This window comes from Nicotiana attenuata, chromosome 1, assembly GCF_001879085.1.
Source record: "Nicotiana attenuata strain UT chromosome 1, NIATTr2, whole genome shotgun sequence".
NCBI lineage: Eukaryota > Viridiplantae > Streptophyta > Magnoliopsida > Solanales > Solanaceae > Nicotiana > Nicotiana attenuata.
In genome coordinates, this window is record NC_031989.1 from 24,795,242 (window position 1) to 24,819,476 (window position 24,235).

The following is a 24,235-nucleotide window of genomic DNA, read 5'->3' on the forward strand; positions in this document are numbered from 1 at the left end:
AAGAAGATAATGTATTGCTTTATGTAACGTGAATATGATCCCTTTACAAATGATCAGACCCTTTTTATATAGTAGGGGAGTCCTACCTTTGGTACAATTCTAAATACAGTAAGAAATCCCATGATTAGCCAATTAATCGGCCTCTTCTTGATACGTGCCGAGATCTGCGCCATGATCCTTGCCCGATTGCAGATATTTCGGCTTTCCGTTATTTGTCTTGGTAATCCTTCCTCGATCTCGCCTGAACTTTATCCCGCTCGATCTCGACCTTGAGTCATCTCGATCTCGATCGGTCCTTGTGTCACGAGCTCGGCAATCTAACTCCATGCTACAGTCCGGTATGACATGGGGTCGAACCTCGGCCTGTCACGCCCTCGTCTCGATTAATCATAAAAGGGCAAGCCTGATTTTGACCGTATACAACTATATATACATCTTATATATAGTTCTATAAGATGTAGTGCTATATTAATACTTAAGTTGTAGCAACAACAACATATGTATACATATTAATGCTATATTAACATATGCTATGTTTATATGTTATTGTTGCTAAAACATAAATATTATTATAGCACTACATCTTATAGAACACTATATCTTATAGAACTATACACTTTATTTTTAAATGTGTTATAGTAAGATTCAATCGAATATAATTGAATTTTTAATTGATCCATTGATGAAGTATCCGAGCAAAGTACTAATAAGACGATCGAGAATAAAACATTCAAGATTGTGTGTGTGTGTGTATATATATATATATATATATATCAATTAAGTATTAAATATTATTTAAAAGCTATTTATGTAAATTGACTAAAACCGACCGACTTCGGTCGGTAATTTCATTAAATTAATATTTTAAAAATTTTAAAATTGTATTTCCAACCGAATTCGGTCGGAAAAACTTAATTAAAACATATTCGGTTGGTAAAATATATATATATATATATATATATATATATACATATAATTTTTGTTATATTAAAATTCCAGTTGCCTTGAGTGGGAAAGAATAATTTCAAATATACCGACATTTCGGTCGGTACATTTGAAAAAATTTAATTAAAAATTATTTTGGTAGATAGTATGCAAGTATGACCAGGTCTTAGTCAAAGATTGACCAATTTCCGATCGAAATTGGTCAGAATTTTTATATCTTTGTTGTGGGACCACTATTTCCGTTGTCAGAAATATTTTCTTTGACTTTTGCGATCAATTTACTTATTTTCTGACCGATTTCGATCGATATTCTATGGACGGATTTTGCCAGTTTTCTAGTAGTGAATAATCCTCAATTTATAGAAGTTCAAATATTTTCCTCCAAAAAAAAAAGACTTTATATATAATTATATAATAATATATATATATATATATATATATATAATATATATATATATATATATATAGGTAAAAATTATTATGATAAATATGTTATCCATCCTAAAACTCAAATATGGTAAGTAATCAGGCAAACACCTAATATCTAGAATCGTTACATGCGATGCAGACAAATTAAGAGATGAGGATATATATTGCATCATATTATCATAGAGAATAAAAAATTTACATTAACTTGGATCATTTAGTTAGCGAACAAGTTCTAATAGGATTATGATGTGTGGGATACAATGTAAAATAATGATTTAATTATTTAATGAATATATAGAAAAATGAATGGATCAATCTTGAGAATGAGAAGATTATTCAATTTGATCAAATTTATTTGTAAGGAAGTGAGTAAAGCATTCACACAAATTTCTATAATAGTTTTCACAAAAATTTCTATTTAAAAAATTAACGTGTGGTAATTAAATTAATCCGGGCGTGAACAAGGACTAATGATATGAAGGATATCAATTTATCATGGTAATATGTGTACAAGGTGTGTTAGTACTGGTTTATGGTCTAAAAAGAACCCTAAGGCTAGCTAAGTCAAATTGGAAATTATATGATGAGCTAAAGATTCAAATGAGTTTGCACAAGACCTAATTTCAAATGAGCACAACTCCCAATATATGGAGATTTATGTGGTGTACGACATATAAAATTAAAGATCTATGAGTCTAGTTTTCAATGCTTCAAACCATTTGTCATTTGGATATTCCTACAAGAGGTTATGATCTTTTTGCTGAAGGGTAGCACAACATCCACGCAGCTACGCGAGCTATGCGTAGCTACGCTGCCTTGTGCGTAGCTGATTCCAACAACTAATCAAATGAAGGGGAGCTAAGAGAAAGGGGAGCGTAGCGACGTTGGAGGTGTGCCTAGCTATGTATGTCATCAAAAACTATAAAAGTGGCTATTTTGGGGGAGAGAGAAAGAGATGGAATTTTGGATAAGGGTTTGGATTCTAGAGAGAAGGAGGAACTCTGCCACCATAAATACACTTTAAGGTAAGTTTATTTGGTATAAGAATGACTATGCAGCATCATTTGATATAGCACTAACATTATTATGGATAAAAATCCATAGGAAATGGGTTGAATCTTCAAGAACACCAAAAAGAGAAAAGTGAGATTCTTCCATCAAGATGTACTTTCTTTACTTGAGCTTCACATATATGTTATATTGTAGTATGGGTAGCATGTTTATGAAGTTTATTTGAAGTTAAAATGAAGTATTATAGGAACTCTAAGAGTGAGTCTTGAAAATGATATTTTGGGCAAAGAAGAAGATGAATAGTGATGAATTGATATAAATGGAATTATTTTGAGTTTCTAATGATTCCAATGGACTTGAGAACTGAATTTATGAACGTATTGAATCAGGAATCACCATTTGGATAAGATACAACACTAGTTCTTGAAATGGGTGTTCCTGAACCTCGGGTTTTGTTGGAGAAGGCAACGAATAATGACTTGATGATATTGGATAATTTTCGTACTACCATTAATGACTTCAAATGAGTATTAAATGATAAGAAGGGAATTGAATAGGCTAATGGGTGAACCTATAGGATAATTTGGGATGGTTGAAGGCTTGTTGACAAATTGAGAAGTCTAAATAGTTATTTATGAATTTTTTTCGTGTTTGTTTTGATGTAGTTGGGATATCTAATGGTAGATATTAAATTTTTGGCAATATTAGAGCATTTTAATCAATTGGAGTAGTATAGTATTATTTGGATCTTGAAGATTGAGGTAAGTTGATTATGACTTACTCTTCTTGAGAGATTCTCTCTAAAAGCATGTTTTGAGTTAATACGTGATATTAATATAAATTTACATCCGTGCTCGTGGGGACAAGTGAGAAGAATGTCACCGTGTATTTTTAAATTTGTTGCTTTTGAAGTGTCATGTGATTTTACACAAAAATCTTATTTTCAAAACTTGTTTGCAAGATGACACTTAAGGAAAATGTTATACGTTTTATTAAACTTATGTGTTGATAAGAGTATAAACTATTTGAGTGCTGAAAATATGTTTTCATTAAAAAGTATGTGTTTTGAAATTTGAACAATGGAGTAGCACTTGTTGTATCTTTAAACAATTGATGCTATTTATTTGATTTGTTTCAAATGGTTTGGATTGGCTATGAAAATCTTGATTTGACAAAAAATAGATCCTTTGAGGCTATTAGGCTATGAATTTATTTTTGATATTCAAATATTTTGGGAATTACTAGTGGAGACCACCAAGATTGCTTCGAATGTTGAGTTCGTTACTATGGAACTACACATGCCGGTATAGGATACATTCTAAGGTTAAGCCGAGATTTGTGAAATAAAGTCCCCCATTGAGAGGGCAAACGACCATTACTTAAAGTAATGAAGTTAAGTTGACTCGTACGGCACTACGGGAAGCCACTCAGACAAGTTGGGACAAATACTTGTTGCTAGGTTGATCACCTAGTAGTTGTTTACTATGTCGGTATAGTACTCCCGCTGAAAGGTAAAGAAGACTTTCTTATGTTTAGGCCTAAGGAGCCGAAAGTGATTTCAATGACTTAATGAAATTGAAATGGTTTTGTATGATTTTTATTAAAAATCTTCGATTGATATAAATGTTCTAAGAATTTATATCATTGGTCATATTTTACTTGTCTTTTAATTTGAAATGCTAAAAAGCATGATTTATATAATTGTTTATCACTTTATATCAAATATTGGTTGCATATTTTTGTAAAATCTTGTCCCAGAGCTTGAGTTAGAGAGAGTATATGATACTTATCGAGTAATGTGGTGGTGTACTCAGCCCTCAGGGGTCCTCTACAAGGCTCCACTTACTTTACATATTTTAAGATGAGGGGCATGATTCGTGGCATTCAGATATGGCTAGGATGACTCTCTTCCCAATGTATTCGGTGAGGCACCACTCTTATTTTTAGTGGTAGCTATCATGTTGTTTTTTTATTTTGTGCTAGCCGAACATGACCCAAATATTGAGTTTTATTCATGGTATAGACGCTCCATAGATAGTTGTGGTGAGTTGTAGTAACGGGATGGTACACAACATATATAAAAAGATATATGTTGCATTTGATCTCATTATTAACATGAAAGGCATCATGTGTGATTTTGAATTAGAAAAATATTTCATAATTAAACTTGAAAATATATATGATTTTCAAAGAACTTCGGCAGTTAAATTGGTTTTCAATTTTCATGCATATGGTTCGGGTGCATCATATGGTTTGGTTCGCTAAGGTCGGGTAGTGTGCCGGGTGCCGGTCACTGGTTTTGGGTCGTGACAAATTAGATGTTCTTTTACCACATGTCCTTAATTATGCTAATTGGTTGATTATTACGAAACCAAGATTAATTTAGACGGTTGTATTTATTTAGCTCCGATGAGCTACAAAAATTATATATAAGCCTCATTTTCTGGACCAAGAATCAATAAGAAAATATTCTCATTATATTCTTTAAATTAAATACCGAAATTATAACACTCCAATTCATGTAATTCCATGTATGTCATGGGATTTTATCGTATTTTAAGTCATTCAAAAGAGGAATTGTTCCAAATAACAGTCATATTCACATAATGCATGTCTTTGCTTTTTCCTTCCTATACCATATATGAAACCTTATTATTAAAAATGTGCATAGTTTCATATTTACCCGCCATGTTCACAGTTATTCTACAAAATATATACCATTCATTAAATACCAATTATTAGGAGCTGATTCCTTCCTAATTAGGCGCGCTACAAATCTGGAACTAAATATTCTTCCAGATATTCCTATTTAGGCGCGCTACAATTATGGAAGTAAATATTCTTCCAGATATTTTCCACCATTGACAGCCATTAAAAAGCTTGAAAGCTTTGAATTCAAATTTGGGTTTTCAAAAATCATTATTTGTTTGGATTGGGTGTTGTTGAAAATAATCGGGAATATGGTTTGGAGTTTATATCTCAATTTTGAGGGGTTTTGGTGAAGATTAGACTTGGTTTTGACTGAATTTCAGATTGAAACTCGAAGAAGAAGAAGAAGAAGAAGAAGACGACGACATATTGCAGAAATTGTAGATAAATTGTAGATTATTTGTATTCTGATTGTAGATGCTTTATTTTCTGTTTTCACAAATAAAAAACGGCTAAAACTTCTATAAATCTTCTGAAAAAACGCAATTATGTCAAAAATCACAATTATGCTATAATCGAATGGGAATTGGGATATAAAAACTCAATGTACCCAGTTTGTAGATATTTTGTAGATAAATTGTAGATTATTTGTATTCTAATTGTAGATGCTTTGTTTTCTGTTTTCACAAATCAAAAACAACTAAATTTGTAGATGCATTGTTTTCTGTTTTCACAAATCCAAGACGACTAAAACTTCTGCAAAAAATGCAATTATGTCGAAATTACCAATTAAGCTACAATTGAATGGGAACTGGGATTAAAAAACAACCTCCCAATCTCACTTCACTTGTTGAATGTGAATATAGAAAGTCGAATTAAAGGTTTACTTTGTTGAATTCATGGGTAGAATCAATGCGGCATTTTTTTATCTGATCAAAAAAGAAAATCTATGAAACATTTTAATTTCCTGCCTGATGCATCATAGACTTGTCAATCTTGTTTATATATTCAAAAGTAATACAATATTAGATGTTTGATGTAGTAGGATTTTAGGCTTAGAGTAGGAGAATTAGTTTCATTTTCGACGTTGGATATTCAGACTATATGGTATCCCATTCGACACTAAAAGGAACGATGAAAAGGAAAATTAAGCAAAAGGTCAGCTGCTTCAAAGAGGGAAAATCTCATGAGCTTGAGGATTTCAGAGAAACACAATTATTTGCACTGACAATAACTAAATATTACCAAACAAGTTTCCATAATCATAGGTTTTTATGTTTAATAACAGTACATAAACGTGGGTGAGGGTGAGGGTTTGGGAGAGAGAAACGTGGGAGGGTGGGATATACGGTACCTTGAATTAAGGAGGGATATACGCTGCATTAATTATACCCTTAAAATAAACTATGGTATAGAATTGGTAATTTGGTATACTAAGTGCAATTAAGTCAAACCTTAAACATTGAGGGTAATAAGGTTTCCTACGTGGCATAGGAATGTAAAAATTTAAAAAAAAAAAATAATAATGATTACTTTTACCGTCTTTACCATGGCCAAAGGAGAGAAAATTACGTAAGAAAAAAAGGGAGAAACTTACCTTTTCCAGTCCCTATGGAAAATCACCACTTGGTGAAACAAAATTATTTTATGCTAATAAAGGTTATTTAGTGGGGAGCCTTGGCGTAACTGGTAAAGTTGTTGTCATGTGACCAGGAGGTCACGAGTTCAAGCCGTGGAAACAGCCTCTTGTAATAATAGACCCTTGTGTTTCGGTCCTTCCCCGGACCCCGTGCATAGCAAGAGCTTAGTGCACTGGGCTGCTTTTTTACTGGGGGTTGCAATTTGAGCCAAAACTCATTTGACCCGTTTAATCCTTCAGAAGGTTGGACCTATCATTGACCCGCCCATTTGTTGAACTCATCCATCTTAACACAGCTCATCTCAACCCATCTAAAGTTGGGCTGTTGTTTAGCCCAAACTCCATTAGTAACTTTGTTAAAATATCTTAGAAATAAGTCTTTTTGTTTGAAATTTTATATATGACCATAACAAAAGAAAGAAAAAAAACTTTATTTAATAATTAAACAATACATAAGAAAATAACACACATTAACTAAAGTTTAATCAGAGTTGGACTGGTTGGACTATAACCAAAATTTTAGCCTATTTGGATCTTAGCCCAACTGGGCGCATCATTGACCCGCCTATTTTAATCTGTCCCAAATTAGCTCAATCCGCCTATTTGACACCCTGAATTGGAACTAAAGAGAGTCAAAACAAAATTTTAAAATGGAAAGAAGGCAACGGACCATTTGTTGCCTTTATTCTTCAACCATATCTCAGATGGACATAACATCATTTTCTTCATGTGGTTACATTTAAGATAGGGCAAGTTACACTTTTGGAATATTTTCATCCGCGATTGGAGCGGCCTATGTTGTAACGGATGAGAGAAGGTGAGCCAGCTTCCTTTGGTCGCCTCTCCCATCTGGTCGAGTAGCATTCGCTCCTTCCTACTTAAAACGAAAGGGCAGCCCGGTGCACTAAGCTCCCGCTATGCGCGAGGTCCAGGAAGGGCCGGACCACAATGGTCTACCGTACGCAGCCTTGCCCTACATTTCTGCAAGAGGCTGTTCCCACGGCTCAAACCCCTGACCAGTATTAAAAAAAGCGGGCGCTTCCTCGCTTTAAGCGAGAAGCGAAGCGGAGCGGGAGGGGTATCGCTACTGCCATTAAAAGCGGCTCAGGTATGCATGCTTCTCTCTAAAACTAGCGATTTCTTCCTCACTTCAAGCAGCGATTTGTTCAAGCAAAATAGGGTTCTTCTTCTTCTTCTTCAAGACTTCAACAGTACAACAGCAACTTAGTTTCAACAGGTATGTTTTCCAGATTTATTTTCATTCTTCTTCTTCTTCTTCTTCTTCTTCTTCTTCTTCTTCTTCTTTTTCTTTTTCTTTTTCTTTCTAAACGCCCAAAAAGCGCCGAAATGCTGGCGAATTTTTTTCAGAAAAACTCTGCCCAGTTTCTGCCCAATTATTGTCTTTTATTCTTAGTTCTTAAGGCTTTTCTTATGTATTATGTAGTTGTTCTTTTAATGGCGCCAAAAAAGATAGGAAATTTTTTAAATTTTTTTTTAAAATTCCGCTTCACTTAAAAAAAGCGGGCGCTTCGCTTCTCGCTTCTCGCTTCTCGCTTTTCGTGAAATGGGGGTTGTCGCTTTTTCTCGCTTCACACTATTTTTAACACTGCCCGTGACCTCCTGGTCACATGTCAGCAACTTTACCAGTTACGCCAAGGCTCCCCTTCAACACTCCTTCCTACTTACTTTATTATAATATAAGCTTAACACAAAAAAAATATGTATATTTTATGTATATTACACATTAAATATACACAAAATATACATTTTACCGGCTTTTATTTTGAAAACGGCTATACTAGGTAGTTTTCCCTTTTAAAGGCTTGTATACATGAATTATGGATTTTGCTAGTACTATCATAAAACAGAACAAAAGCTAGTTCTTGTAAAAGCTAAAAGAAAATATCTTCTCTTCATATAATCCAGGACACAAAGGAGTCTCTTCAAAAGCTGGGAATTTGGGCATTTAGCTAGATTTGTGATGAAGCAGAACAACACAACAACAGTCCCACAAGTAGGATCTGGGGAGGATAGTATGTACATATCTTACCTCTACCTAGAAGGTAGAAAGGCCGTTCCCGATTTTTTGATGACGCAGACTTTCCAAGTATTTCTCCACATAATCTAGGCCACATTGTGTCTTCACAACAGGTAATGTGGCAGGAACTTCCAAATAGAATTCCGAATCAGACTCGTCGAGCTTGCCCCAAAGTTTAAGTTGTTTTCTTGCTGCTTTAATGGCTGCTCTTGTTGCACAATGAACTGAGGATGCCAGAAGTAGCGGCGGTTCACCAGATGCTGCAAAATGTTGTTATAGCCGTAAAGTCAACATTACGCACAAATAAATGGGCATATACCATTTTGAGGAAACTTCAAAGTGATATTGATTCATCCCTATAGTTGAAAAATGCCTCCGTCTTTTTTTAACCTTCTAATAATTTTTTGGAAAAATCTGGAAATTTCTTCACAAGCTCATTCAACATGGATGGTTCCCAATGTTGCACAGATCTTTCAAAATCCTTACTGCACCCATGTTGATCAACACGATTTTGGGTGTGGTTGTGGGATCCGCAAAAGATTTGGACAACATAACTTGGGTTACTGCACTTATGACCAAGAAGCATAGGTTGATCGGGTATATATATAACGCAGATAAAGTACTCAGAACACTTCACTATTATACGAGATAACCTATGAATAAAATATTAAGTGTTTAAAAAGAACTTAATCATACCAGTTTTCATTTGTAACTTCAATTAATTGTCGAGATCTACACTCCTATATGTTGTAATATATATTTATTGACGGTATCTTAACGCTCATACCCATACTCCTATTAGTACCCTACCCCCCCCCCCCCCCCCCAAAACCCAAAACAAATCCTTAGATCTAAATAATGAGGAATCCAACTTCTAGATCGCACCTGTATTGGGTGCCCGAACCCATATTCGAGCAACATAGATGGTTTCAACAAGGTGTACCTTTTTCCAGCACAAGAGACATGGAAACTTTTGAAATCTCCTTTTAAGTGATGAAATGAAGAAATAACAGTACCTTTAGATGAGAGAACACGTTTCTCGTGATGTCCACTGTTTAGCACTTGAACATTGAAATTTTTCGGTATTGTGTCAATTGTTGGGATCTTGTATGTCCAAGTACTATCTGAAACGACCAACCCGTCTGTGTTTGTAAGATATTCTTCGAGCATAAAAAATCCAATTCCTTGTACAAAAGCCCCTTCAATCTGCAACAAACAAAATTCCCCACAACTTAAAATGTAACGTTATTGATTCATCACCAATTTAAAAGGATGGAAATTCTTTCTTAATTGTTTACGGAAATCCACATTATAAAAGCTAAAACTTAGAGTAAATTGAGGCAAATTTTCGACAGACCTGTCCCATATCAACAGCTGGGTTCAAGCTTTGTCCACAGTCATATATAATATCAGACTGCAAAATTTTTGTTTCTCCTGTCAGGATATCTATCTCCACCTGCAAAACCAACATTTTTATTGTTATTTTCCATATAAAATGGCTGCTAGATATTCCAAAACTAGAATGTCGGTGGAAGTGTTTTGCAGTTACAAGATATTGAGAATTGATGTAATCCTTGAGGACAAGGCGACAATAGATCTTTCCATAATTAAGAAATATATGTCGGCCGAAATATCCAAACCAATTAATCCAAAACCGAACTTAAAAATCCGATCCAATTTGAGCTTATTTGGATTGGATTTTGAATGTAATTCTTCAATCCAAAAACTGAAAATCCAGACCGAAATTTTCATATCTAGTCCAAACTGCCTGAACGCTCACTCCTACATGGAGCTACAAAATTAAGTGAATAAGAGAACAAGTTTACCTCGCTCACAGCAGCACCATAGTTTAAATATTGCATGGAACTGGATGCCGGCACATAATAAGAGTTTGCTGCTAGGTTTACCGCTTGCATGTGTGCCTGAGAAGGGTAGAGGAGGATAAGAATTGAATATTGCAATATTATTCGACGTATAGACAAAGAATGTTTTAAGAGGTTTAAATAACACAAATGGATCAGGACGTACATTTCATGCAATTCCTGTTAATTAGTTGCTTTAGGACTGCAATATTTATATTATTTTCCTGCAATTTGTATTTTCAGTTTTATTAGGAGTTAGTTATCATGGTCAGTTCCATGACTTAAAAGTAGGGTCATGATCTATTTCAGTTTTCTTTTTAGGATATGTTTAAGAACCTGTCTTTCTACAGAATTAACTGAACTCTTTGTATGTTAGTTTCTCTAAGTCATCTTCTTAATTTTAGTTCTTCATATTCTCCCTGCTTCTTGTTGTGTTTAAAAGTAGACACTGTCTTCATCGTGTTTGCTGTCATTTGTGCTTTAAATCTAACAATTGGTATCAGAGCTTTCATCTTAAGGGATCTGTGATCAAGTTGGAGAAGTTATGGATGCTGAAGTGAGTTTTTCACCGATTGCTCCGCCGGTCTTTGATGGAGATAACTATCAGATCTGGGCAGTACGAATGGAGACATATTTGGATCCTTTGGATCTCTGGGAAGCTGTGGAAGAGGATTATGAAATTCCAGTCCTACCAAATAATCCCACCATGGCTCAGATCAAAGCACACAAGGAAAAGAAGACAAAGAAATCGAAGGCCAAAGCATGTTTATTTGCTGCTGTATCGCCAACAGTTTTTACACGGATAATGTCTCTGAAAACTGCTAAAGAAGTATGGGATTATCTCAAGGAAGAGTATGCTGGAGATGAGAGAATAAAAGGTATGCAAGTTTTAAACTTAATTAGGGAGTTTGAATTGCAAAAGATGAAGGAATCTGAATCAGTTAAGGAGTACTCAGATAGACTTCTGAATATTGCAAATAAGGTGAGGCTACTAGGCTCTACACTCGCAGATTCAAGAATTGTTGAGAAGATTCTTGTAACAGTGCCTGAAAGGTATGAAGCAACAATTACGACCTTAGAAAATACTAAGGATTTGTCAAAAATTAGTTTGGCAGAGTTGCTAAATTCCCTGAAAGCTCAAGAGCAAAGAAGGCTCATGAGGCAGGATGTTACAACAGAAGGGGCTCTTGCTGCTAAGCACCAGGTTGATGGTAAAAACAAAATAAAGAAGAAGAAGAAGAAGAATCAAGCGTCAAATGAAGGAGAAACATCAACCAACAGTAAAAGTAAGGGAGGAAGTATGAAGAAAAACTACCCCCCTTGCCACCACTGTGAAAGAAAAGGTCATCCGCCATTCAAATGTTGGAGGAGACCTGATGCTAAGTGCAAGAAATGCAATCAGCTCGGACATGAAGCCGTGATTTGCAAAAATAAGGCCCCGCAACAGGAAGCAGATGCTCAAGTTGTTGATCAAGAAGAAGAGGATCAACTTTTTGTTGCAACATGCTTCTCAAGTAGCTCAACAGATTCTTGGTTAATTGATAGTGGTTGCACTAACCACATGACTCACGACAGGAGCCTATTCAAGGAGTTGAAGCCCATTGAAATTTCCAAAGTTAGGATAGGAAATGGTGACCATCTTTCTGCCAAAGGAAAAGGAACCATAGCTATCAAGACAAACACAGGCACAAAGAGCATTTCAGAAGTTCTTTATGTACCTGACCTTGATCAAAACTTGCTAAGTGTAGGACAACTACTTGAAAAAGGATTCAGAATTTACTTCGAAGATCATCACTGTCAAATCAGTGACGTGGTTGGACGTGAAATTTTCAGGGTGAAGATGAGAGGAAGGAGTTTTCCTTTCGATCCAACTGAGAAGGAACAATTGGCTTATTCCACCGGAGCAAGTGTAACTGAAATTTGGCACAAAAGACTTGGCCATTGTCATCTACAAGCATTGTTGCTGTTGAAGAAGGATGATATGACAAGAGGGCTACCAACTCTAGTTGATCATTTACCAAGTTGTCAAGCTTGTCAATTTGGTAAGCAAAACAGGAAGCAATTCCCTGAAGCATCATGGCGGGCTTCTCAAAGGCTGCAACTGATTCACACAGATGTTGCAGGACCTCAAAGAACACCCTCCTTAAAAGGTAGCCTCTACTATGTTATTTTCATTGACGATTATACAAGATTCTGCTGGATTTTCTTTATGAAATACAAATCAGAGGTGGCTGGAATTTTCTGGAAGTTTAAGAAGATGGTGGAAAATCAAAGTGGTTACAGAATCCAATCCCTACGGTCTGACAATGGAAAAGAGTATAATTCTGAAGAATTCAACAAATTTTGTGAGGAAGCTGGTATTGTTCATCAGCTCACTGCTCCATACTCTCCGCAGCAAAATGGAGTTAGTGAAAGGAGGAATAGGTATATAATGGAGATGACACGGTGCATGTTGCATGAAAAAGAGCTGCCGAAAAGCTTTTGGGCTGAGGCAGCTAACACGGCGGTATTTCTCCAAAACCGACTTCCCACTAAAGCATTGCAGAATAAAACTCCATTCGAGGCTTGGTATGGATTCAAACCTTCACTAAGCTTCATTAAAGTATTTGGTTGTGTTTGCTTCTTTCATGTGCCACAAGTTAAAAGAGATAAACTTGATAAAAAAGCAATTCCTGGAATCTTTGTGGGTTATAGCTCATTCTCCAAAGCCTACAAAGTTTATGATCCACAAACAGGAAAGATGATCGTCAGCAGAGATGTGCACTTTAATGAGGAAGAAATGTGGGATTGGGAGAATAATCAAATTTCAATCAAAGCATCAGAGAAGCAAGCATCTGATCAATGGAAAAATGAGTTAGTGGATCATCCTCCAATCAGAGGTACAAGATTACTTTCTGATATCTACCAACAAAGTAATGTGGCAATTTGTGAACCTGCTGGGCACGAGGAAGCACTTCAAGATAAAAATTGGAGAAATGCTATGGAACAGGAGATGTTAATGATCAAGAAGAACAAAACCTGGGAGTTAGTTGACAGGCCAAAGGATAGGAAGGTCATTGGAGTAAAATGGGTGTTTAGAACCAAGCTTAATTCTGATGGTTCTACCAACAAACACAAGGCTAGGCTTGTTGTCAAGGGGTATGCCCAGATTTTTGGTGTTGATTACTCAGACACTTTTGCTCCAGTAGCCAGGTTGGATACTATTAGACTGTTGCTAGCAATAGCAGCACAAAAAAGCTGGAAGGTGTTCCAGCTAGATGTCAAATCCACATTTTTAAATGGTATGTTGCAGGAAGAAATCTATGTAGAGCAGCCAGAGGGTTTCATTGAGCAAGGACAAGAAGAAAAAGTTTGTCTTCTTAAAAAGGCTCTTTATGGCTTAAAACAAGCTCCAAGGGCTTGGTATAGCAGGATAGATGAACACTTGTTGAGTTTGGGATCTGTAAGAAGTATGTCTGAAGTTACCCTTTATGTCAAACATAAGGGAACTGATCTTCTTATAGTTTCTCTTTATGTTGATGATCTCTTGGTGACCGGGAACAATGCGTGCCTGGTTGAAGAATTTAAGAAGGAAATGATGCAAGTTTTTGAAATGACAGACCTTGGGCTAATGACATACTTTCTGGGAATGGAAATCAAGCAAGGTTCTGATGCAATTTTTATCTGCCAGAAGAAGTATGCAAGGGAGATACTTAAAAAATTCGGCATGGAGATGAATCCGAAGGAAAAGTTAAGCAAAGAGGATGGAACTGATAAAGTTGATGAAGGAAATTTCAGAAGCTTGATTGGGTGCTTGATGTATCTCACTGCTACAAGGCCGGATATTCTATTTGCTGTAAGTCTTTTGTCCAGATTTATGCATTGTGCTACTGAAATGCATTTGAGAGCAGCGAAAAGAATTATACGATACATTAAAGGTACTGTCGACTATGGTGTCAAATTCAAGAAGTGTCAGAATCTCAAGTTGTGTGGATTCTCGGACAGTGATTGGGCTGGATCCTTTGACGATATGAAGAGTACATCTGGATATTGCTTCAGCCTAGGATCAGGGATTTTTTCTTGGTGTTCCAAGAAGCAAGAAACGGTGGCACAATCCACTGCAGAGGCTGAATTCATTGCAGCAACAACGGCAGTAAATCAAGCCTTATGGCTAAGAAAATTACTGTGTGATTTGCATATGGATCAAAGAGATAATACAGAGATTCATGTTGATAATCAAGCTGCAATAGCTATTTCACATAATCCAGTGTTCCATGGGAAGACTTAACACTTCAACATTAAGCTTTTTTTCTTGAGGGATGTGCAGAAAAATGGAGAAGTGATTCTTGTTTACTGCAAATCAGAAGACCAGCTAGCAGATGTGTTTACGAAATCTCTTCCTGTCAGCAAGTTCGAGTTCCTGAGGCAACGACTTGGAATTTGCAGCTCCTAATGCAAGGAGGAGTGTTAATTAGTTGCTTTAGGACTGCAATATTTATATTATTTTCCTGCAGTTTGTATTTTCAGTTTTATTAGGAGTTAGTTATCATGGTCAGTTCCATGACTTAAAAGTAGGGTCATGATCTATTTCAGTTTTCTTTTTAGGATATGTTTAAGAACCTGTCTTTCTACAGAATTAACTGAACTCTTTGTATGTTAGTTTCTCTAAGTCATCTTCTTAATTTTAGTTCTTCATATTCTCCCTGCTTCTTGTTGTGTTTAAAAGTAGACACTGTCTTCATCGTGTTTGCTGTCATTTGTGCTTTAAATCTAACAATTCCCTTTCAACTTAAACCAAATTATCATGGTCTTCAAAATTAAGTCCAACACAGGATGTTTCCAATTGAGTCGGTTCTTTACCATATATTATCCTCTTGACTACTTCAATTTGACATCATTTTTAGAAACTGGAATTCTATTTGGAAAGGTTCTATATGATGAGCAAGGTATTCATAATATATGTTGTGCAGACTCTCAAAAATGCTGCCACACATGTGTCGCATTCTCCAAAGATACACTACTTTCAGAGGATCCGACTCTCAAGTTCGAGCAACATAGAATCACAACTGACATGGTCAGAGGCGGAGCTAGAATTTGAAGCTTATGGGTTCGGAATTCTAGTTCTTTTAAGCTACTGGGTTCTAAAGTCATAATTTACACATATTCAATGAAATTTTTAAGACAAATACAGGATTTGGACCAAAGCTACTGGGTTCTGCCGAACCTGTAGCCGAAAAGGCTAGCTCTGCCACTGGACGTATAGGCTTGAGATAAATATGTCTAAAATCATAAAACAGAAATCAGCTCGATTGCATAAACGATTTTATCTTACAAAATTGTAAATTAAGGAAGTCAAAAGAGAAGATCGGACAGAAAAGAGAAACCTGGCGAATCAATGTAGTCCAATCAACAGAACCATTTTCTTCTTGTAATGTCTTCTTCAGAGGGGTCAGTCTTTCAACTAATACATTACAGCAAAGTCTAACTGCTTCACAGCTCGATTCAGATGTAGTACTTCCAGCAGTAAACCCGCCTTGCACTAAGCTTAGAGTGTCTGCTTGTATAACACGTACTTTCTCCACAAGTTCTTCACTCCAACTACTTTCAATTAAACTAAGACCATAGGCTGTCATTTGCTTCACCTTTGTCCATAGACCTTGGCCGATTTCAATACCTCCGACCTCAACAACTATTGATCCGTCCGACAAAATGCTTACTTTTCCGGGCGTCGGTCGTTGTGTAGATTCATAAACAAGTGGCACTCGAGAAATACCCCTTTTCTTCCATATACTTTTCTGGTTATATTGTTCTATCATCTCACTTCTTTGAACGAAACTTGACGATGTGGCCAACCTATCCATCATACCTGGTAAAGTATAATCTCCTATATCTCCTGCACTGCGCTCATAGAATAATTTAAGACTTTCAAATGTATGAATATTTTGTTTTCTGATTGAGTCCACCTCCGAAGACAGTACACTCGCTACATGCTCCATTATAGCTTCGGCAATATACGATCCTTGTACCTCCCCCGGGCCCCGCATAGCTGATTTGCTAGTAAGGTTCGTCTTACATACCTTTATATCAAAAGATAAGGCACCCCAATCATACTTTTTGAGAGCCCCGATAAAGTTCGACGGTATGATAGGGCTTACATCTTCAATGATCCCAGCATTTATCAATACATCAAGATGTAAGGCAGTGATTTTCCCATTTGACTTAAATCCAACACTGTATGTTATTTTCATGGGGTGTCTCCCCCCTGCCATTATCATGTCAGTCTTTCGGTTGACGTATATTCGGACAGGGCGTTGTAACTTGAACGCTGCAAGTGCACAGGCTGTGGAGACCTAACATGGCATACATAGATTTTTGTAACGGAACTAGAATTTCTTTTGCAGCAGAAAGAAAGAGAAGGAGAAAGAATAAGAGAGAAATATAGAGGGAGGAGGAAGTGAATGTGATGTCTTGAAAGTTGAGGGTAGGCATTAATTTCATAGTTTATCTGAATCCATGCATTTATATCTATCCTTTGAATATTAAAATCCCAAAGCTAATTAATGACATGAAAATGTTTCATACATAATAGGAAAATATGGAAAAAAATTATTAAAGAGAGCATCATAAAAATTATAAAGAAAAACTGGGGAAGTATTTTTGTGCCTGCTTAGAAATGGAATCTGCAAAGCTTCTAAAACAGCTAGTTAATTATGTCGGAACAAAAAAATGGAAAAAGGAAAGACTAAAGAGTTGATTTTAACCTATAACATATAAAACTTTGTCCAAGCAGAAATTTATGTTTTCATCAATGTCTTCTCTATTAGGAGTAACAGATACTCACAGGCATTGCTCTCACCGCCTTGCCTCCAAAGCCACCTCCAACCCTTCTTGTAACGACACGAATGTTGTGCTCGGGGACACCAAGACAACTAGCAATTACACTACCTGCATACTCGGGGCACTGACTTGACGCATAGACAACCATACAGTTATCTTCATCCGGAACTGCTAGAGCAGTCTGTGTCTCCATATAAAAATAGTACTGAGACCCAAGTCTCATCTGCAAATGATTATTAACAGAGCCAATCACTATTAAATTTGAATCATTAGTATATTTTACATGTAGCGTTTTTCATTTTTGGCCGGCGGCCCAAAATAAGTACAGGCAGTAGCCCAAATATACAAAACATATACTCTGATTATGTATATTATATGTTTTTTTTGTATATTATATGTATATTATACTTAATTTACGAAACATATACATTCGCCGGCTATTATTTTTTTGGGGGGCCCATAGATGTAATCATCCCAATACATAATATTCCACCTCGCAGGAACCGACATTTCGAGGACTTGTTTAAGAGAAATCACTAGGGAACTAATAAAAAATACCTCAGCAGAGAGGATCTTGTGGTCAGCTTCAGTCATTCCTTCTGAGAAATCACCAACTTTTTTCGGATATAGAAATGGTGGAACTTGAAAAAAACTGGACTTCTGAACGGCTTCCTCGACAGTTAAAATTGGTGAATCTACATTTTCAGTGTCATATTCAACGACGGCCATGTTTGCGGCCACATCAGCAGACCTCTGACTTTCAGCAACCTAAGTTATTTCACCACAACATTGATCATAAAAGGAATAATTTAAAATAATCCTCTCTAGCGAAGCATATGAAAAATCACCTTGCCTGAACCTCTTCTAGCAAAAGGGCGATGAAAAAAAATAAGGGCTTACCACAAAAGCAATTCGGTCACCAGCATATCGGGCGAGATCATCTGCAAATAAAGGTTCAGGACCAAATATGGTCTTAGATCCTACATTTGCTCCTCTGCTCGGGATATCTTTAAAAGTAATAATGCAACTAACTCCGTCAGGTAATGAATTAGACCCAAAATGGATGCCCTTTACCCCTGCTAATGGTCTTGTACTATAGATAAATGCTCCATATAGGCAGTTTGGTGGTGATGGAATGTCGTCCACATAAACAGATTCTCCTGCAAATTTCATTCTTTTTTATAAGGTAATGAAATTTATTGATTGCAAGGGAAATTCCCACATACAAGATGTGTACAATATAGAGAATTACATGCATGATTCTCTACTACATGTTTTCAATCATATATACTAGCAAGAGTGCTCTAGGTGCTCCCAAACATGCACTAATACTAGCTTCCTCTCTAATGAGGCGGAGTGAGGATTTGAACTTTTTGGATTCTAAATTCTAGAATAGTGACATCTAGTGTTAGTAATTCAGCTCTTAATCTAATTATTGTTTAATATTTAGTGGATTTCTTTAGGCAAATACAGGATTTGGACTAAAGCTACTAGGTTCGGCCGACCCCGTAGCTAGGCTTCTAGCCTTATCCCACTAACCCAGATCATGCCCGTGGAACCCACTAGAGGTAGAAGAGCTCTCCACCAGGAGTTTCTCCATTCCCAGGGCTCGAACCCAAGACCTTTGGTTAAAGATAGAGGGATCCCATCTACCCCACCATATTCCTTGGTGTTCATGTCTATCGTAATTGATAGAACATTCCTAAATTTAACTTCCTCATCTTTTTGGTTCCCACTCGCCAGCCTTTCTTCTCCTCGACACTACTTGCTTCCTCGCTTCCGTTGCTCTATCTTCTCTTCCACCCTTCTCTAGTTTCCCATATCCTTCCATTGTTTCCCCATTCTCCCTCTTTTCCATGTCATTTTACTCACAGAGATAACTGTCTCGCCCACAAAACTACTAAAGGGCCAAATGGGATTATCTCCATTTGTTTCTCCTTATCACGTTCACCTCACAAGGGAGCAAGTCAACAGATCCATCGTCAGCCAATCTCTTCTCTTGTAGCATAGGGTCTTTTCCTTCTAGCAAATGACAAGATAACAACAAGGTGATTTATTCAAGCATATAAGAACTTTCAATTAATTTAACTTGAAAACTTTGCAGAAGTAATACAGGTAGGCTTTTAATTAGTTTTCCTTATCACTACCCACTTTATACACAGTCAGCAATTTCAAAGCCAGAAAAAGGATGCAAAATGACATAAAACCGAGTTTTTATGCATGATGTGGAATAAAACACAAAAGGGGGAAACAGACCAGAAGCTTGTAAGGAAGCTCCAGATTTCTTCATTGGTTCACCCACCGGATAATACTCTTTACTCGATTCCACGACTTGCTTAGCAGATGATAGAAGTGTGTCAGCTTTCTCTTCACTAATACAACCGTCTTTGTTACTCTTTGAGACTTCCTCTACCAAAGTACTTTGGTTTAACAGACCACCAGATATCGTGGGACAAACATCGGTGAACCGAAATAGGAACTCAAAAAGAAAACCAACTGCCATGCTTGACCTGTAATCAGGGTGTGAAGTTCCATCTTCGGGTACCACTGCTTGTTTGACTAATTTAAGTGCTTCGGATAACACATTAACGTTTAATATCTTCCCAGTTAGATATTCTTCTACTTTTTTGGCCCTTGTTGCTTGTTTTGTTCCATAAGCACCAAAAGCCAACTGGATATTGTTAATCAGGAACGGATTACCGTGGGGAGAAACATCAGCAAGGAAAGCAGCATTTACGTATGCCAATGCATTTCCAAGAGGTCGTGCTGCAGCTCGATAGGTTTCAAACAAATACTTCGAACAGGTTTCAAGAGAACTTCCATCCTTTTTAAATGGAATTAAAATACTAAGTAGCACGCTCCTTGAGTCTAGTGGCGGCCTCGCTAAGAACTCCACGAACGTAAGTTTTTCATGTCTTTGACTGGTCATTATGCAAACAGTAGCGCCCAAACCAAGAAATAATGTAGCAATATCTGAAGGAAAACCATTCTTCTGTGACATAACCAAATTTCCCCCAACACTAGCAGAGTTTCTAACAAAGGGCGACGCAATCTTCTCCATATGCTGAGCCAGCTTTTTGCTAACTAGCTTTCCATATGAACTCAAAGTGACTTTGTTTTTCTCCTTCAAGAATGATATAAGTTTAGAGATAGTGAGAGTAGCCCCCAATTTAATTCCTGTCTGATCTAATTCAATGATCGAAAGTTCAGGGATATGTCTCAGATCAATATAACAGTCATATCGCTGGGTTTCCTTGTAATATCCTGTGCCTGTGTTACCAGAAACCAGCTTAATGCTTGCATCATTTTCAGCCAAATTGGAGTTCAACAAACATTGAAGCTCGTCGACAGAAACCGGAGAGTACCACGGATACCTTCTGGAGTCCAAACATGTGGCGAATTCACTTTTCAAGAATTGAGGAAATGTAGTTAAATTCTCACTTGGATCATAGGGAGGTAACTTACTCACTTTTATATCCCTAGAATCTTCCTTTTTCCAAAAAGAATTGAGCCCCAAATCCTCTATATCAACATCTGCCGCAAATGTCTTGCACGCATCAGCAATGGGTCGGTATCCAGTACAGCGACAAAGGTTCCCTGCTATGGCCTTTTCGGCTTCAGATGCGGTCAACTTAGAGAATCCTGGTGGAGAATCTGTGTGGTTTGCTTTATCGGCATTGACAAGAGCCGAGTAAAAGGACATACAAATTCCGGGAGTGCAATATCCACATTGAGAAGCATGAAAACCCGCAAACCGTTCATGAATCGAGTGGTAACCATCCTTGGTGTTTCCAAGGCCTTCACTTGTAGTAATTGAGCAACCATTTAAACTGCAAAGAAGCGTGAGGCATGAACTCACACTAAAATCTTCAACCCGTTTAAGCGTCGGATCATACTTTGAGAGAAGAACAACACAAGCTCCACAACCGCCTGCAACCATTTATAGGAATTGAAGAGAACTTTTCAAACTAAAGTTCTCAATTATCTATACAAACATCATAAAAAGATTGAAGAGCTGAAAATCACCTTCAAAGACTTCTAAAGAATAAAAGATTTTCTAGTCTAAACTTACCAAATTGAAGAACCAGAATTCAGCATAACAAAGTATCGAACTACGCTATTTTCTATAAGTAACAGAATGTATGAAGTCAGCCCAACAGAAAAGCAACAACTTAGCTAGCATTTGCATGTACATAACTATCTCTATAGAGCAAGGAGTAAAGTATTCATACTTAAAACTTCTTTTCGACCTCAGGACAGCAAAAGTGCTTAATAACAGCAACTGAGAGTTATATTTGCATGTACAGAATGAGAACTTCATTCTCCTGGATCACCTCCTGTTCAGGAAGAGCTAATGCTTGTTGGGTATTTTGGTTCGACACTACTTCACACTCCCAAAAAAAAGGGAAGGGAGCTACATACAAGACTACGAGCAGTGACAATTGCCCTATGAACACTGCTAAGTACACAATACATAGTTCAGGTATTGGCGACTTAATCATTTAGTGACTTTGGCACGGGACGTTATGGGTGCTATCGGGTAAATTCGATATATATGCACATTTAGAAATACCCAGTTTCAAGGAAAAAGCACAAAAAACGATGAACAAGGAGCCAACCTATCACAACAAAAATATCAATATAAAAAAGTTCCAAGCTTTTAGCATTTCTTTTGCAATTGCACCAAAATAAACATATAGAGCACAACTTCACGTAGCCCAATGGAACCCATTGTTCACATATTTACATGTATAGAATCTTTGAAATTTCAACAAATATTAACTTTTTGAACCCATAATTTCAAACTTCAACGAGTTCAATGCTAAGAATATAGATTAAAGGGCAACCTAGTGCACTAAGCACCCGCGCATAGCGGGTTTCGGGGGAAAGGCCGGAGCATAAGGGTCTATTGTACGCTTCTCAACCTGTGAGAAACCTGTATTACTACAAGAGGCTACTAAGAATATAGATTGACGTCATCAAATTTAAATTATGAATTCGCCTCTGCACATATATATAAAGGGAGAGGAAGGAGTATGACCTTCACCACAGCCAAGCTTGGGACTTTTGAAGCAAGTCTCGGTGCGCAAGAACTCAAGCAAAGTAGTTGAAGGGTCAACACTAGGCAGCTCAAATCTTTGTCCATTCACAGCAAATACCAAGATCCCATTTTTCACTGTCTCCTCCATTTTTCCCTCTACAGAGTACTAAAAATGAGGTGTTAAACTTCAAATTCTTGACTTTTTGTGTTCTTTTGGCTGATAATTGTACAGCAACCAATCTTGACATCAATTGGGTGTTAAAGATTCTTCATTTTTCAGTGTATTCTCCATTTTTTACTCTCCAAACAAGATTCTGGGCTCAACAGAGAACTAAAATGAGATTTCAGACTTCAAATTCCTGACTTTTTTTGTTCTTTTTGCTGAAAAATTGCACAACTACCCAATCTTGACTTCAATTGGATTTTTCAAGATTTTGCATTTTTTACTGTCTTCTCCATTCTTTACTCTCCAAATAAGATTCTTGGCTCAAACAATCCCTTCTAAATTTCATGTAATTATAAGCCAATTATTAAACTCTCCACCCCAACCAACCCCCTCTTTTTTTTTTCGGTTGGCTGCTAATGCAGAAGAATCTAAGGAAAGGATTAATAAGAAAGGCCATTTATTTAAGACATTCTGACAAAGTAAGCAGTGAAAGCACCGACTAAGCTGTGGGAAAAGAAAAGTGTCAAGTTCTAAGGTAATATCCATTCTTTTCCCACAATTTCCCATTTCTTTATATTTACAGCTTGTTTGGACCCAAAATGACATTTGTTTTGATTATTTCATTAAAATTAGTTGTATTATATTATTAAATTCATCGTCCCAAAACAATAAAAAGTCTTCTTTTTTAAAACAATAGATTTGTTCTGGTTGGAATGTTTCCTATTTTTCTTTCCAAATATGCCCTAACTTATTACTCTACAATTCTATTTTAACCTTTACCTTTTTTTTCTATTTTAACTCCAAATCTCAAACCTATAATCTACTTTATTTTTTTCCAACGTTAAAGGCGTTTTGCCGCCTTCTGTTTTATTTTTTTCTCCTAATTTTCTTTTAACTCAATTCTAATTAGCTGGGCTCCTTTGTTTTGCCTTCTTCTATCTCGCTCATTTGTTCTGCTTTCTTAAGGTGTTTTGCCTCCTTCTTTATTATTTTTTAAAATAATCTTTATGCATATTTTTTGATAAATTTAATAGTTAAACAATTGAGGGTATTGTAGTAAACTTATCAGTTACAGTATAGTACGATAGAGTCAAACCAAATAGCAAAATATTATTTAACAATAATAAACAATACAATTTATCCAAATATTGTATTAATAAAATGATACAATACAACAAAATACATTATAAAACGATGGGGAACAATGATCCAAACATAGTGTTAGCAAAAGAATCAAGGGGCCGTTTGGCAATACAAAAAAATCACTGTTTTTTTAAATCAGCATTTGGTCATGAAATCTTCAATTTTCACTTTAATATGAATTTCGTAAATTTTTGAAATTTTGAAGAACCCCAATATGCAGTTTTTCAAATTTTTCACTTCAGATGACTCACAAAAATTTAAAAACAACCCAAAATTGTATTCATGTCCAAACACAATTCTAACTTTCAAATATCATTTTCGCTTGAATATTTTTTTCTTTTTTCAAAATTTTAGAATTCTTATGTCCAAACACCCACTAAACAAGATCGGTTATTTCAAGGATGATCACTTTGACTTGTAATTTTTGTTTTACTATACTAAAGTCGTTAAAAATCACTTAATTTTGTTTAAGTATTCCAAATACCATTAAACATTT

The 24,235-nt window shown here is 36.3% G+C and overlaps 1 protein-coding gene across 1 annotated transcript; it reads right to left on the reverse strand.

Annotated features, from left to right (window-relative positions):
- Positions 8,436–23,098, reverse strand: LOC109219845 (indole-3-acetaldehyde oxidase-like). Its single transcript, XM_019384342.1, has 10 exons — positions 22,431–23,098; positions 19,646–21,319; positions 18,290–18,549; positions 17,948–18,157; positions 17,394–17,612; positions 15,937–16,902; positions 10,538–10,633; positions 10,069–10,167; positions 9,728–9,917; positions 8,436–8,971 (listed from the first exon to the last, which is right to left on the reverse strand). The coding sequence occupies exons 1-10, from the start codon at positions 22,576–22,578 to the stop codon at positions 8,730–8,732; spliced, it is 4,104 nt and encodes a 1,367-aa protein (XP_019239887.1). The 5' UTR covers positions 22,579–23,098; the 3' UTR covers positions 8,436–8,729.